Raw genomic sequence first — 14351 nt, forward strand, 5'->3', positions numbered from 1 at the left:
TGGAGAGGATCTGCAAGGAGGAATGGCAGAGGATCCCCAAATCCAGGTGTGAAAGACTTGTTGCATCTTTCCCAAAAAGACTCCTGGCTGTATTAGATCAAAAGGGGGCTTCTACTAAATACTGAGCAAAGGGTCTGAATACTTAGGACCATGTGATATTTCAGTTTTTCTTTTTTAATAAATCTGCAACAATGTCAACAATTCTGTGTTTTTCTGTCAGTATGAGGTGCTATGTGTACATTCATGAGGAAGAAGAATGAACTTAAATGATTTTAGCAAATGGCTGCAATATAACAAAGAGTGAAAAATTTAAGGGGGTCTGAATACTTTCCGTACCCACTGTATATATATATATACATACACAGTATCTCACAAAAGTGAGTGCTAGTGAACAAACAAAATCGGCGCTAATTCAAATACATATGTCTCAAAACAATCTTGAAAATGCTGAAGATATCTCAAATAAATGGTGCTATATGTAAACAAATAGTGCTGCAATATAACTAACGGTGTCAAAATCCATAAATATATCCAGTGCAAATAAATATATAAAAATATATAATAAATGACAGTGTGGAAAAGTTCAAATAGAAGTCCAAATAAATTGTGCTAAAACACCAATCCTATGTGTGGAAAGAAGTCTTCCAATATGACGTCAATCTTGGTGATCAAATTAAATGATTCCCAAAAAATTCTTCTTATCACTCAGAAACAGATAGGTGTGCAGTAGCCGCTTACCTCAATACACACCAAAAACACGTGTGTGTGTGATCCAAAAGCTCTTTGACACTATTCCCGAATGGATGGTGGGATCCCAGTGTTCAGCTGACCACATCCTTGCAATCAGTCCAACAAACACTTCAAGTGGAGTTATCCTGCTTTTAAGCCACAAGGCATATTATTTCTATGTAGACAGATCGTCTCTCGATTACCCTTTGGGGTTAAATACCAGCGTATGGTGAATACACATATGTATTTGAATTAGCGCCGATTTTGTTTGTTCACTAGCACATTGATATTCACGGTGGGGACACCAATTAAGATTGCCAGCTTTTTCTGGTTTATTCACTATTTATGATATATATTTTTGATATATACTTTGGATTTGCATCACTGATTGTTATTTAGAGTCAGACCCCTCAGGTAGCGCACTGGTCCTCGTTTATCAGTCACAAAAGTGAGTACATCCCTCACGTTTTTGTAAATATTTTGTTATATCTTGACGAAATAACACTTTGCTACAATGTAAAGTAGTGATTGTACAGCTTGTGTAACAGTGTAAACTTGCTGTCCCCTCAAAATAACTCAACACACAGCCATTAATGTCTAAACCACTGACAAAAAAAGTAAGTACACCCCTAAGTAAAAATGTCCAAATTGGGCGCAAAAAGTCAATATTTTTTGTGTCCACCATTATCTTCCAGCACTGCCTTAACCCTTTTGAGCATGGAGTTCACCGGAGCTTCACAGGTTGCCACTGGAGTCCTCTTCCACTCCTCCATGATGACATCATGAAGCTGGTAGATGTTACCGAACTTGCGCTCCTCCACCTTCTGTTTGAGGATGCCAATAGGGTTTAGGTCAGGAGACATGCTTGGCCAGTCCATCACCTTTAACCTCAGCTTCTTTATCAAAACAGTGGTCATCTTGGAGGTGTGTTTGGGGTCGTTATCATATTGGAATACTGCCCTGCTTCCCAGTCCCTGAAGGGAGGGGATCATGCTCTGCTTCAGTATCTCGCAGTACATGCTGGCGTTCATGGTTCCCTCAATGAACTGTAGCTCCCCAGTGCCAGCAGCACTTATGCAGCCCCAGACCATGGCAGTCCCACCATCATGCTTGACTGTGGGCAAGGCACACTTGCCTTTGTACTCCTCATCTGATTGCCACCACACATGCTTGATACCATCTGAACACAATAAGTTTATCTTGGTCTCATCAGACCACAGTACATGGTTCCAGTAATCCATGTCCTTAGTCTGCTTGTATTCAGCAAACGGTTTACGGGCTTTCTTGAGCATCATCTTTAGAATAAGCTCCCTTATGGCTGGGACAACAGCCATGCAGACCAATTTGATGCAGTGTGCGGCATATGGTCTGAGCACTGACAGGCTGACCCCCCACCCTTTTAACCCCCGGAGCAATGCTGGCAGCACTCATACGTCTATTCCCCAAAGACAACCTCTGGATATGATGCTGAGCACGTGCACTCAATTTCTTAGGTCGACCATGGCGAGGCCTGTTCTAAGAGCAACCTGTCCTGTTAAACCGCTGTATGATCGTGGCCACCGTGCTGCAGCTCAGTTTCAGGGTCTTGGCAATCTTCTTATAGCCTAGGTCATCTTTATGTAGAGCAACAATTCTATTTTTCAGATCCTCAGAGAGTTCTTTGAGCTTAAGGTGCCATGTTGAACATTTAGTGACCAGCATGAGAGAGTGAGAGCGATAACACCAAATTTACCACACCTGCTCTGCTCCCCATTTACACATGAGACCATGAGAAAATGGCAAGTCTGGCCCAATTTGGACATTTTTACTTAGGGGGGTACTCACTTTTGTCGCCAGCCGTTTAGACATCATTGGCTGTGTGTTGAGTTATTTTGAGGGGACAGCAAGTTTACACTGTTATACAAGCTGTACACTCACTACTTTACATTGTAACAAAGTGTAATTTCTTCAGTGTTGTCACATGAAAAGATATAATAAAATTTTTACATAAATGTGGGGGTTGTACTCACTTGTGTGAGATTCACCTAGGTGGATGAAGCATCGGTCCAATGCTGCATCTGCCCCCCCCCCCCCTCCACCACTGGCTCTAACATCAAGATCAGATAACTAGCAAGTGCAGAAGGTGGGCAGAAATAGCAGAGCACATATGGTACCAGGCTTTATTGGGTGAGTTATTATTATGCACAGGTAGTGAATTCCATTGAATTTCCCAACAAAAGGACGTTTTATAAAACTAGGACTTTTCATCTCTTTCTACCATAAAAGTGTTGATACAAATAGGAGGAAACTGTTGTTCCTTATGTCATAATGTGTTCTGTCTTCACAGAGCCATACAAAAGACAACAGGCAGTATAACACAACTGGGTCTATTGTGTTCCGATATTTGTATATGTTCATTTCTGACAGGCTCAGCAGGACAGAAAATATCCAAAGCCTAGAGAACTATATTTCTTTAATATCCATCCCAACACTCATTCTCTTATCTGATCTGCAATAAAAGCTGATGGGGTGTAGGTGGCTGGGTGTCCAGCTGATCAGATAAACAATGGGGGATCATTACCTGTATCCAAGGTGCAGTGGTATTGTCTCAAAACCCACTATCTGGCAATACGGTTCAAAGTTGGAGACTTCATAGAGGCGTATCTCTCTGTCACTGCAAACAAGCATGAAACATAATTGCCATCACAGGAAAAGCATTTTCATATAATATCAGTTACTATTATATTATTTGCCATAAAAAATAATGTGACATTCATAACTTACTTGATCTTTCAGATTATTGTTATTTTTTTAAATAAAAAAGATTTCAGAATTAAGAATTAAAGAAGGCAAATTGCTTGCAATCAATCATAAGTCTCTGTCTAACAACTATGGGAATCTGTGAAATTATGCTGGCCATACAGAATAAAAAAATGTTTTTCATTTGTAGAAGATAAGTCAATGGGTATGCCCACTTTATTACCCACAGACACAAAAAAAATGTAAATGCAGCTAGCATAAGTACCTTATTTTGATTTGATCAGCCTCTTTTAATCCCCTATACAGCAGCAGAATGGATGATGGAGGGAGCAACACTAGAAGCCAATCCGGTGATCTTTATGAATTTGTGCTGACAAGGAGCATGGCGATGGGAGGAGAAAGAAGTGAAAGCAGAGGGATGATCTGCTACTGTTTCTTTCTGTCCAATCAGAGACTGGGGGAAGGGACATGACCTAACTCTATTGCCCAACTGCAGCGCAGAAATTCAGGTCACCAATTGTGTTGTACAATCTGGCAGGGTTGTGTAAATCTAAAAATTGAATGCGCAGAATTAAAATTCCTTTAGCAGGTAAAACAACACCCATATAGGCCCATTCACACGGAATAATTTGATCCATGCTCAGTGCAGGGGTGTGTTTTACCTGCACAGGGATGCACAGGTGTTGCATGCAACCCCATGCAGGCAGTCCTGTTGAGGTCTATTGGGTCCCAGCGGCTGCACAAACACAGCCGCTGCTCCCAATACGGCATCTATGTTGATGCATGTGCATGTCCCTGGGTGTGTTCAGGGCAGTGCACTGGCACAAATGTTACATTGGGAGCAGCGGCTGTGTCCATGCAGCTGCTGGGACCCAAAAGGCCTCAATGGGACTGCCTGCATGAGGATGCACACAACACTTGTGCATCCCTGTGCAGGTAAAAAACGGCTCTGTTCGTATGAACAAGGCCATATGTACAGTATTTCAACTGTGTATTTTGCTTTTTTTTTCTCAAGTTCAACTTAAGCACAGCCAAAAGATACTTAGAGCACATGATATTTGTAGGACACTAAATTCTGTTTCGTAAAAAACTAAAAAACAATAGTTACTGTGCCTTATACAATGTAACTTTTCCAAAGCAGCCATGCAGATTACTACGACTTACCATGTTCCAATAATTATCTTGTTATAATGAGGCATCAGTGTGGAATCTGAAATCCATTTTATTTTCCTGTTTTGTTGTTTGTTCTCATCCTAAAATAAATGTAATGATAAAAGATCTTGATATGTTCCCTTTGTACATGCATTGCACTGCATTGTCTCTAAGCTTAGGTTCACACTATGAATCACATATGACTTGCACAGGAACCGCGCCACACTCCGCGTACCATTCTTATGCAATTCAGTGCAGTGCACCGCATCTGCATCAAAGTCATGCATGTAGTCATTTTGTACCATGTGATCCGGTGCAGGCAAAAAGCATTGCATTTGTGACCTGCATTTGAGGTGTCTTTAAGATTGCATTCACACTGGCTGCAGATCGCAAAGGCAGTGAGATTTAAATATGGTGTGTAAAGCATGCACGGATTGCGAGTTTTCCACACTGCGTTCTAGTATGAACCTAGGCTAAATGTAAATATTTGAGTATTTTTTTTTTTTTTGCATAAAGTAAGGGAGAATTATAACCCCTGTCAGCTTTTTTTGCCACCTGTGTCCCTTCACTTCCTGCCCCAAATTTCTTTTATAAAAACACAGTAAGTGAGAGGAAGTCACTGGTTGTCACCAGAACTAGCATTCCTATTGGAAGGTTTCTCATCTTTTCCTGTTTTGATGCCAGCTTTAAATTTTGCTGTCTGTGAAAATGGTAAATAGGGATGGGCTTAGGCATGTTCGGATCGTAGTCCCAACCCACCTGAGCAATCCCGCCAGGGACTGCACACCGCCAATTATAGGCAGCATGATTATGTGCAGCTGCGGGTCGGGAAATGCCTCACTTCCTATGATTGGTGGTGTGCAGTGAGGGCTTCCTGACGGGATTGCTCAGGTGGGTTGGGATTACGATCCAAACACACCTGAGCCCATCCTTAATGGTAAACAGGACCAATAGAGAGGGCGAATTGTTGAGGAAATTTTAGTAGGACTAGTGTGGACATTTTTTAGGATGTGTTTTATTTAGCTTGTCATTATGGCTCATGTTGTTGGTTTGCTTGCAATACGCACATTAGAGTGTATACGGGCAAACCAGCATTGAGGAAAGACTACTGGCAGTGAAAAACTTCCTTTAGATGTGTAGACGGGTTCGCTCTACATAGACATCTCCGCCGGCAAACACTATGCGCGGGTCTGTTTGCCGGTAGAGATCTATGTGTATTGCAGTGCAGAGCTCAAGGATCAAGCACCAAGGATATGACCACCAGCGGGGAGCCCCTGTATAATGTGCAGATGTGTTCGCTCGGTGGGGATATGTTTGCTCTGTGAAGTCAATATTGTTTTGATATCTATCTGCCTTTATGAAGGGATACGCGTTCATGTCTTTCTACTGTGCCTGATCACCATAGTGGAAACAGCATGGCTCTTTCCCTGCAGATAGCCTCACGTCTATGGGAACTGTAGTATAATCCTATTAGGCATTGTTCTCAGAGCCTTGCTTAGTGGGGTTCATGCTAGTAGTAATGGCGGGAGTGCATGCACAAACTTGATCAGAGCAGCATTCACGGTTCTACACGATGGTTTCATTGTGTAGTGTTAGGCGCGAATTCCGCTACACGTGGTTTTCATTAACTGCAGTGCGGGGATTTCCTGTGTGTCTGTAATACTGGGTACTGCTGAGCGCGCTCCATTACCTTATACAAAAGAAACGAGAACTGTGCTTTTTAGCACAACGGGATTAATTGCGCTTGGAGTATATTAATATCCAAAAGTGGACTTATTAGCGCGACTGAGTTATTTGCGCATCAAGCGTACATTAAGCTCCAATTCAGAATCTCCCCAATAGGGACAGAGACAGCAATAAAAACTGACAATAATTTACATCCCTCTCTATTCTATCCAAAACTTTAAAAAAAAAATTGTCTTTAACCTCTGCTGAACTGCCCCATACAGATATACTGCGGCAGGGTGGCCCTCCTGCGGTAAAACATGTACCTGTGCGTAATTTCATCTAACAGGTCTGGGGCGCCTGCTAGCGGTGACCCGCCCCCGCTGTGATTGGCACAGCGGGAGCCAATCAGGGGGTCTGGCAGACCCGATGTTCGCCGACACCTCACGATTGTTCACGAGAGAGGCAGAACAGTGGTCTGCCTATGTAAACAAGGCAGACCGCTGTTCTGTAAGAGGGGAAGAAGAGATATTGTGTTTCTGCTAAGCAGGGACATGGATCTCTGTCTTCCCCTAGTCAAAGCATCCCCCACACAGTTAGTAAGCACTCCCAGGGAACACATTTAACCCTTTGATCGCACCTGATGATAACCACTTCCATGCCAGTGTCATTAGTACAGTGCCAGTGCATATTTTTTGGGCACTGATCCCTGTTTTAGTGTCACTTGTCCCCAAAAAAGTCTCAAATGTGTAAGTTAGTGTCTGATTTGTCTGTCTCAATGTTGCAGTCCGGCTAAAAATCGCTGATCGCCACCACTACTAGTAAAAAAATAAAAAATAAATAAAATTCTATCCAAATATCCCATAGTTTGTAGATTTTATAACGTTTGCGCAAACCAGTCAATAGATGCTTGTTGGGATTTTTTTTACCAAAAATATGTAGCAGAATACATATTGGCCTAAATTAATGAATAAATTTGCTTTTTTAAACTTTTTTATTTGGGTATGTTTTATAGCAGAAAGTAAAAAATATATATTTTTTTTTTTTCAAAATTGTCGTTTTTTTTTTTTCTTTGTTTATAGCGCAAAAAATAAAAACCACAGAGGTGATCAAAGATGACCAAAAGGAAGCTCCATTTGTGGGGAAAAAAAGGAGATCAATTTTATTTGGGTACAGCGTTGCACGACTCCCCAATGGGGGCACCCAACCCGAGCTGCAGCTCTGCGAGTCCATTCAGACATGGAGCTGCTATTCGGTCTCACCCCCTCTCTCTCCTGATTGGCTAACTGACTTTGATTGACAGCAGCGGGAGCCAATGATGCTGTGGTGCTGTGGATGTGTCTCAGGCAATCAGGAGAGAGAGTCCCGGATGGCGGAGGGACTCATGGACATTGCTGGACAGAGATGGGGCTCAGGTAAGTATTAAGGGGTGCTGGGGAGGCTGCTTCACACAGAAGGCTTTTTATCTGAATGCATAGAATGCATTAAGATAACAAAAACTTCTGATTTTGCAACTCCTTTAAGAGTACGGGTCTGTTGAGCAGTTTTACAGAGTGGTCAGTTAATAATGATGTCAGTTTTAAGCTAAGGGTATTGTTTTGTGTTTATATAGGTATCCACAACTTCTAATAGAAGACTCCTATGATGAGTGCTGATTACTGACAGCAGGTAGTTGTGCTCCTTGTGTCTATTATTACAGTATGGTCACAATTAGGAGTGCAGAGGTGATCATTAACACAACAATTGCCTCATCGTGGCCCATTAAGAAAAGTCAGCTACATATATAGCCTAGCTTGAATAACGAGATAAACTGCTGTGTCATTTGATCCTGATCTGAATTCTAGCTCTTCTTTGTTAGAGGAACTAGACCAACAGACACACTGAGCCTTCACTAAGTACAATTTAAAACTTGACTCCAGCCAAAATATTTCTGATTTGTTTTGGTTAGATTGCAGAAGGTTTCCCCCCCCCCCATATTGGGGAGATTTTCCTTCATTTTCTATCCCTTGGAAACTTGTACAAAAAATAAGGGAATAGTCGTTTCCAGGACAGGAAGGTCCTATTGTACATATTGTACAGTCCTACATTTAGGAATCATTCACCTTCTTCTTTAAAGAGGTTGTAAACTCGTATAAATTTTTTTTTTTTTTTTACACCCTGCAAAAGAAAGACATAATGAGCTAGTATGCATCGCATATTAGCTCATTATGCAATACTTACCTCAGAACGAGCCCCCGCCGTGCCGCTCACTCACCTCTATGACGGGCGACATGTCTAGTCGCCCGTCTTCCGGGATCGCGGCATCCGGCCATCTGATTGGCCGGAGCCGCGGTGACGTCACTCCCGCGCACGCGCGCGGGAGCCGACAGTCACGGCACGGGGCTCTGAAGGAACGGCACGATCGGCCGTTCCTTCAGAGCGCATGCGCCAGTGACGTCACTGGCGACATGTAAGGTAAATATCTCCTAAACGGTACATGTTTAGGAGATATTTACAGTACCTATAGGTAAGCCTTATCATAGGCTTGCCTATAGGTACAAGTTGTAGAGGAGGGTTTACTTCCTCTTTAAAACCATACTATATATTATGTTTTCTATATATAGTGGTATATACAGTATATAGAGTTGAGAATCTGACATTCACCAAACGTTAACTGCAGGTGCAGCATGTGTTTTAATTGATTCATTGATTGGTGAATGTAAGGTGAAAGTAACATTCACTCCTTTAAAGTATAGGTGCACCTAAAAAAATTAGACTATCGTCAAAACATTTAATTATTTTAGCAATTCAATTTAAAAAATTGAAACTCATCATATATAGAATTATTACATACAGAGTGATATATTTCAAGCATGTCTTTCTTTTAATTTTGGTGAATATGGCTTACAGCTAGTGTAAACCTCAAATTTTGTATCTCTGAAAATTTGAATATTGTGAAAAAGTTTAATATTGTAGACTCATGGTGTCACACACACACTAATCAGCTAATTACACCAAAACATCTTTAAGACTCCGTTCACACTATGTCGGATCCGACTTCGGGGCGACCTGTGAAGTCGCGTGCAGCACGACTTCGCCGCGACTTGCACGGAATCATAAAATGAATGTCTATGCAAGTTGCTCCGAGGTCGCCCCAAAGTAGTACAGGACCCTTTTTCTAAGTAGGAGCGACTTGTGTCGCTCCTATTAGAACCGGTCCTGTACTACACTATGGGACGCAACGGTGCGTGACTTGTCAGGCTGACCAAGTCGCCTGGCAAGTCGTTCCAGTGTGAATGGAAACTAAAGGTTTCCTAAGCCTTTAAATGGTCTTGTCTGGTTCAGTAGGTTACACAATAATGGGGAAGACTGCTAACTTGACAGTTGTCCAGAAGACAGTCATTGACACCCTCCACAAGGAGGGTAAGTCACAAAAGGTCATTGCTAAAGAAGCTGGCTGTTCACAGAATGCTGTCTCTAAGCATATTAATAGAAAGTTGAGTGGAAGGAAAAAGTGTGGTAGAAAAAGGTGCCCGAGCAACAGGGATAACCGTAGCCTTGAGAGGATTGTGAAGCAAAGGCCATTCAAGCATTTGGGGGAGATTCACAAAAAGGGGACTACGGCTCGTGTCAGTGCTTCAAGAGCAACCCCACACACAGATATATCCAGGACATGGGCTAGAACTGTTGCATTCCTTGTGTTGAGCCACTCCTGAAGCAGAGACAATGTCAGAAGCATCTTAGCTGGGCAAAGAAGACTAAGGAATTGACTGTTGCTCAGTGGTCCAAAGTTCTCTTTTTGGATGAATGTCAATTCAGCATTTCATTTGCAAATCAAGGTCTCAGAGCCTGGAGGAAGAGTGATGAGGCACAGAATCCAAGTTGCATGAGGTTCAGTGTGAAGTTTCCACAGTCAGTGATGATTTGGGGAGCCATGTCATCTGCTGGTATTGGTCCAGCGCAGCCCTCTACTAGGAACTTCTAGAGCAATTCATGCTTCTCTTTGCAGACCAGCTTTATGAAGATGCTAAATTAATTTTGCAGCAGGACCTGGCACCTGCCCACACTGCCAAAAGTACCAATAATTGGTTTAATGATCATGGTATCACTTTGCTTGATTGGCCAGAAAATCAAAATTGGCCCCATAGAGAATCTGTGGGATATAGATGAGAGACACCAGACCCAACAATGCAGGCAAGCCAAAGGCCGCAAGAAACCTGGGCTTCTATAACACCTCAGCAGTGTCACAGGCTGCCACATTGATGCAGTTATTCATGCAAAAGGAGCCCTGACCAAGAAATGAGTGCATACTATACTGTACATGGACATACTTTTCAGTAAGCCAACATTTCTGTATAAAAATCCTTTTTTTATTGGTCCTGAGGAATATTGTAATTTTCAGGGATATTGAATTTTGGGTTTTCCCCAGCTATAAACCACAATCATAAATATTAAAAGAAAGAAATGCTTGAAATATATTACTCGGTGTGTAATGAATCTATATATTATACAAGTTTCACTTTTTGAATTGAATTACTGAAATAAATTAACTTTATGATGATATTCACATTTTTGAGATGCACCTGTATACAAAGGGCTTTTTTAGCTTGAGATAAGGTTCGGAAGGCTTGACCCTATGAAGGGAATTTATTAAGACTGGAGCAGCCATAATAGAAGCACCCAATCAACTTCTGTCTTTCGTATTCAAAGCTTCACCAAAAGAGCTGATGATAGAAACCGATTGGTTGCCAAGCACAGCTGCTCCAGATTCTGCTTGCTCCAGTTTTGATAAACTCCCCCTTATGTCAGTTTTTATTGCCGTCTATAATGGTAATCAAACATTTTTAGCATTGTCACCAGAACAATTGGTGAGGGAAAAGCCTAAATTCCAACCTATCAAAGATAGGATTTGGCTTGCTTTGGAGAGATATCCTCTAATTTACTGTGATGGCTTCAGGACACGAAGTAAAGGGGAATCTTCCCAATGGGACACAAAAGCAAAAAAAACAACCTTATAGGGGTTTTAACCCCTCTGTACATTATACAAAACCAAAAATGTTTGATTTACAAGCACTTTCAACTGGTAATGCAGATTTATATAAGTAATATCATGTACACCAGGGGAAAAAAAAACTCACCAGAATAAACCGACTTTTCTTCAGTTTAAGATCTGATGTCCAAACTGAGAGAAGACCATCTTGTCCTAATGCCAATAATGTATTGTCAGGCATGGGAGATATCTTTATGAATGGTTCTCTATGTGGAGTGTCCGTTATTACTGCAGGAAGCTGAAAAGTCACCTTGAAATTTGGTTGTTCATGAAGATGATGATGAGACTCCAGTTCTTCCATACTCAGCACCTGTAAAACTAAATCCATTTTATTAAAGAAAAAAAACACAATTAATTTACAAGTGCTTATTTGTATCTCTAAACAGTATACAACCTTTTTGTGACTCTTAAACTGGCCATATGAATGGTTAGATTTTTATTGACTGTTCGTATGAAATTCTGAAAAATTGTAAGTCAAAGAATTTGATGATGCTATCAGTGAGTCAGCTAATTTAGTTTAAAGGCCGTTAAAAATGTCATCCAGACCTGCTATATATATCCATTATATTACTAAAAGTATTGGGACACCTGCCTTACACGCACATTAACTGTAATGGCATCCCAGTCTTAGTCCGAAGGGTTTAATATAGAGTTGACCCACCCATTGCAGCTATAACAGCTTCAACTCTTCTAGGAAGACTGTCCACAAGGTTTAGGAGTGTGTCTATCATTCTTCCAGAAGCGAATATGTGAGGTCAGGCACCGATGTTGGACAAGAAGGCCTGGTTCGCAGTCTCTGCACTGATTCATCCCAAAGGTGTTCTATCAGTTTGAGGTCAGGGCTGTCATGTTCCTCCACCCCAAACTCACTACATGTCTTTATGGACCTTGTTTGTTCACTGGTGCGCAGTCATGTTGGAACAGGAAGGGGCCATCTCCAAACTGTTCCCACAAATTTGGGAGCATAAAATTGTCCAAAATGTCTTGGGATGCTGACGCCTTAAGAGTTCCCTTCACTGGAACTAAGGGGACAAGCCCAACCCCTGAAAAACAACCCCACACCATAATCCCCCCTCCACCAAATGAGTTGGACCGGTGCACAAAGCAAGGTCCATAGAGACATTGATGAGTGAGTTTGGGGTAGAGGAACTTAACTGGCCTGCACAGAATCCTGACCTCAACCCGATAGAACACCTTTGGGATGAATTACAGTGGAGACGGCGAGCCAGGACTTCTCTTCCACATCAATGCCTAACCTCACAAATGCGCTTCTGGAAGAATGGTCAAACATTCCCATAGACACACTCCTAAACCTTGTGGACAACCTTCCCAGAAGACTTAAAGCTGTTATAGCTGCAAAGGTGGGCAAACTCAATATTGACAACCAAGGACTAAGACTGGGATGCCGTTAAAGTTTATGTCCGTGTAAAGGCAGGCATCTCAAAACTTTTGGTAATATAGTGTGTGTATATATATATATATATATATATATATATATATATATATATATATATAATATATATATATATATATATATATATATATATATATATATATATATATATATATATATATATATATATATATATATATATATATATATATATATATCTCACAGAAGTGAGTACACCCCTCAAATTTTTGTAAATATTTTCATGTGACAACACTGAAGAAATGACACTTTGCTACAATATAAAGTAGTGAGTGTACAGCTTGCATAACAGTGTAAATTTGTCCCTTCAAAATAACTCAACACACAGCCATTGATGTCTAAACCACTGGCAACAAAAGTGAGTACACCCCTAAGTGAACATGTCCAAATTGGGCCCAATTAGGCATTTTCCCTCCCCGGTGTCATGTGACTCATTAGTGTAACAAGGTCTCAGGTGTGAATGGGAAGCAGGTGTGGTAAATTTGGTGTTATCGCTCTGACTCTCTCATACTGGTCACTGGAAGTTCAACATGGCACCTCATGTCAAAGAACTCTCTGAAAAAAAGAATTGTTGTTCTACATAAAGATGGCCTAGGCTATAAGAAGATTGCCAAGACCCTGAAACTGAGCTGCAGCACAGGGGCCAAGACCACACAGCAATTTAACAGGAAAGGGTCCACTCAGAACAGGCCTTGCTATGGTCAACCAAAGACGTTAAGTGCACGTGCTCAGCGTCATATCCAGAGGCTGTCTTTGGTAAATAGACGTATGAATGCTGCCAGCATTGCTGCCAGGTTGCAGCCTGTCAGTGCTCAGACCATACGCTGCACACTACATCAAATTGGTCTGCATGGCTGTCGTCCTAGAAGGAAGCCTCTTCTAAAGATGATGCACAAGAAAGCCTGCAAACAGTTTGCTGAAGTCAAGCAGACAAAGGACATGGATTACTGGAACCATGTCCTATGATGAGACCAAGATAAACTTATTTGGTCCAGATGGTGTCAAGCGTGTGTTGCGGCAACCAGTGGAGGAGTACAAAGACAAGTGTGTCTTGCCTACAATCAAGCATGGTGATGGGAGTGTCATTGTCTGGGGTTGCATGAGTGCTGCCGACACTGGGGAGATACAGTTCATTAAAGGGGAACCATGAATGCCAACATGTACTGTGACATACTGAAGCAGAGCATGATCCCCCTCCGTTCGGAGACTGGGCCACAGGGCAATATTCCAACATAATAACCACCCCAAACACACCTCCAAGACAACCACTGCCTTGCTAAAGAAGCTGAAGGTACAGGTGAAGGACTGGCCAAGCACATCTCCAGACCTAAACCCTATTGAGCATCTGTGGGGCATCCTCAAACTGTTTTTTTTTTTTTTCAGAATTATCGCTCTTTTTTTGTTTATAGCGCAAAAAAAAAAAAAAAATCACACAGGTGATCAAATACCACCAAAAGAAAGCTCTATTTGTGAGAAAAAAAGGACGTAAATTTAGTTTGGGTAAAGCGTCACACGACCGCGCAATTGTCCGTTAAATTAATACAGTGCCAAATCGCAAAATAGGGCCTGGTCAGGAAGGGGGCAAATTCTTTCAGACTTAAAGTG

The 14351-nt window shown here is 41.6% G+C and overlaps 1 protein-coding gene across 1 annotated transcript in view; it reads right to left on the reverse strand.

Moving 5' to 3' along the window:
- LOC309546425 (cilia- and flagella-associated protein 337-like) overlaps nt 1–14351 on the reverse strand; it is an 86239-nt gene that overhangs the window by 61415 nt on the left and 10473 nt on the right. The window contains exons 2-4 of the mRNA XM_082246099.1: nt 11403–11632; nt 4633–4721; nt 3290–3382 (exon numbers count right to left, since the gene is read on the reverse strand). Coding sequence (XP_082102225.1) covers nt 3290–3382; nt 4633–4721; nt 11403–11615 — 395 coding nt within the window. The 5' untranslated portion in view covers nt 11616–11632. The remainder of the gene's footprint in view (nt 1–3289; nt 3383–4632; nt 4722–11402; nt 11633–14351) is intronic.

This window comes from Pelophylax lessonae (assembly GCF_965119305.1).
Source record: "Pelophylax lessonae genome assembly, chromosome: 1".
In the NCBI taxonomy this organism is placed as follows: domain Eukaryota; kingdom Metazoa; phylum Chordata; class Amphibia; order Anura; family Ranidae; genus Pelophylax; species Pelophylax lessonae.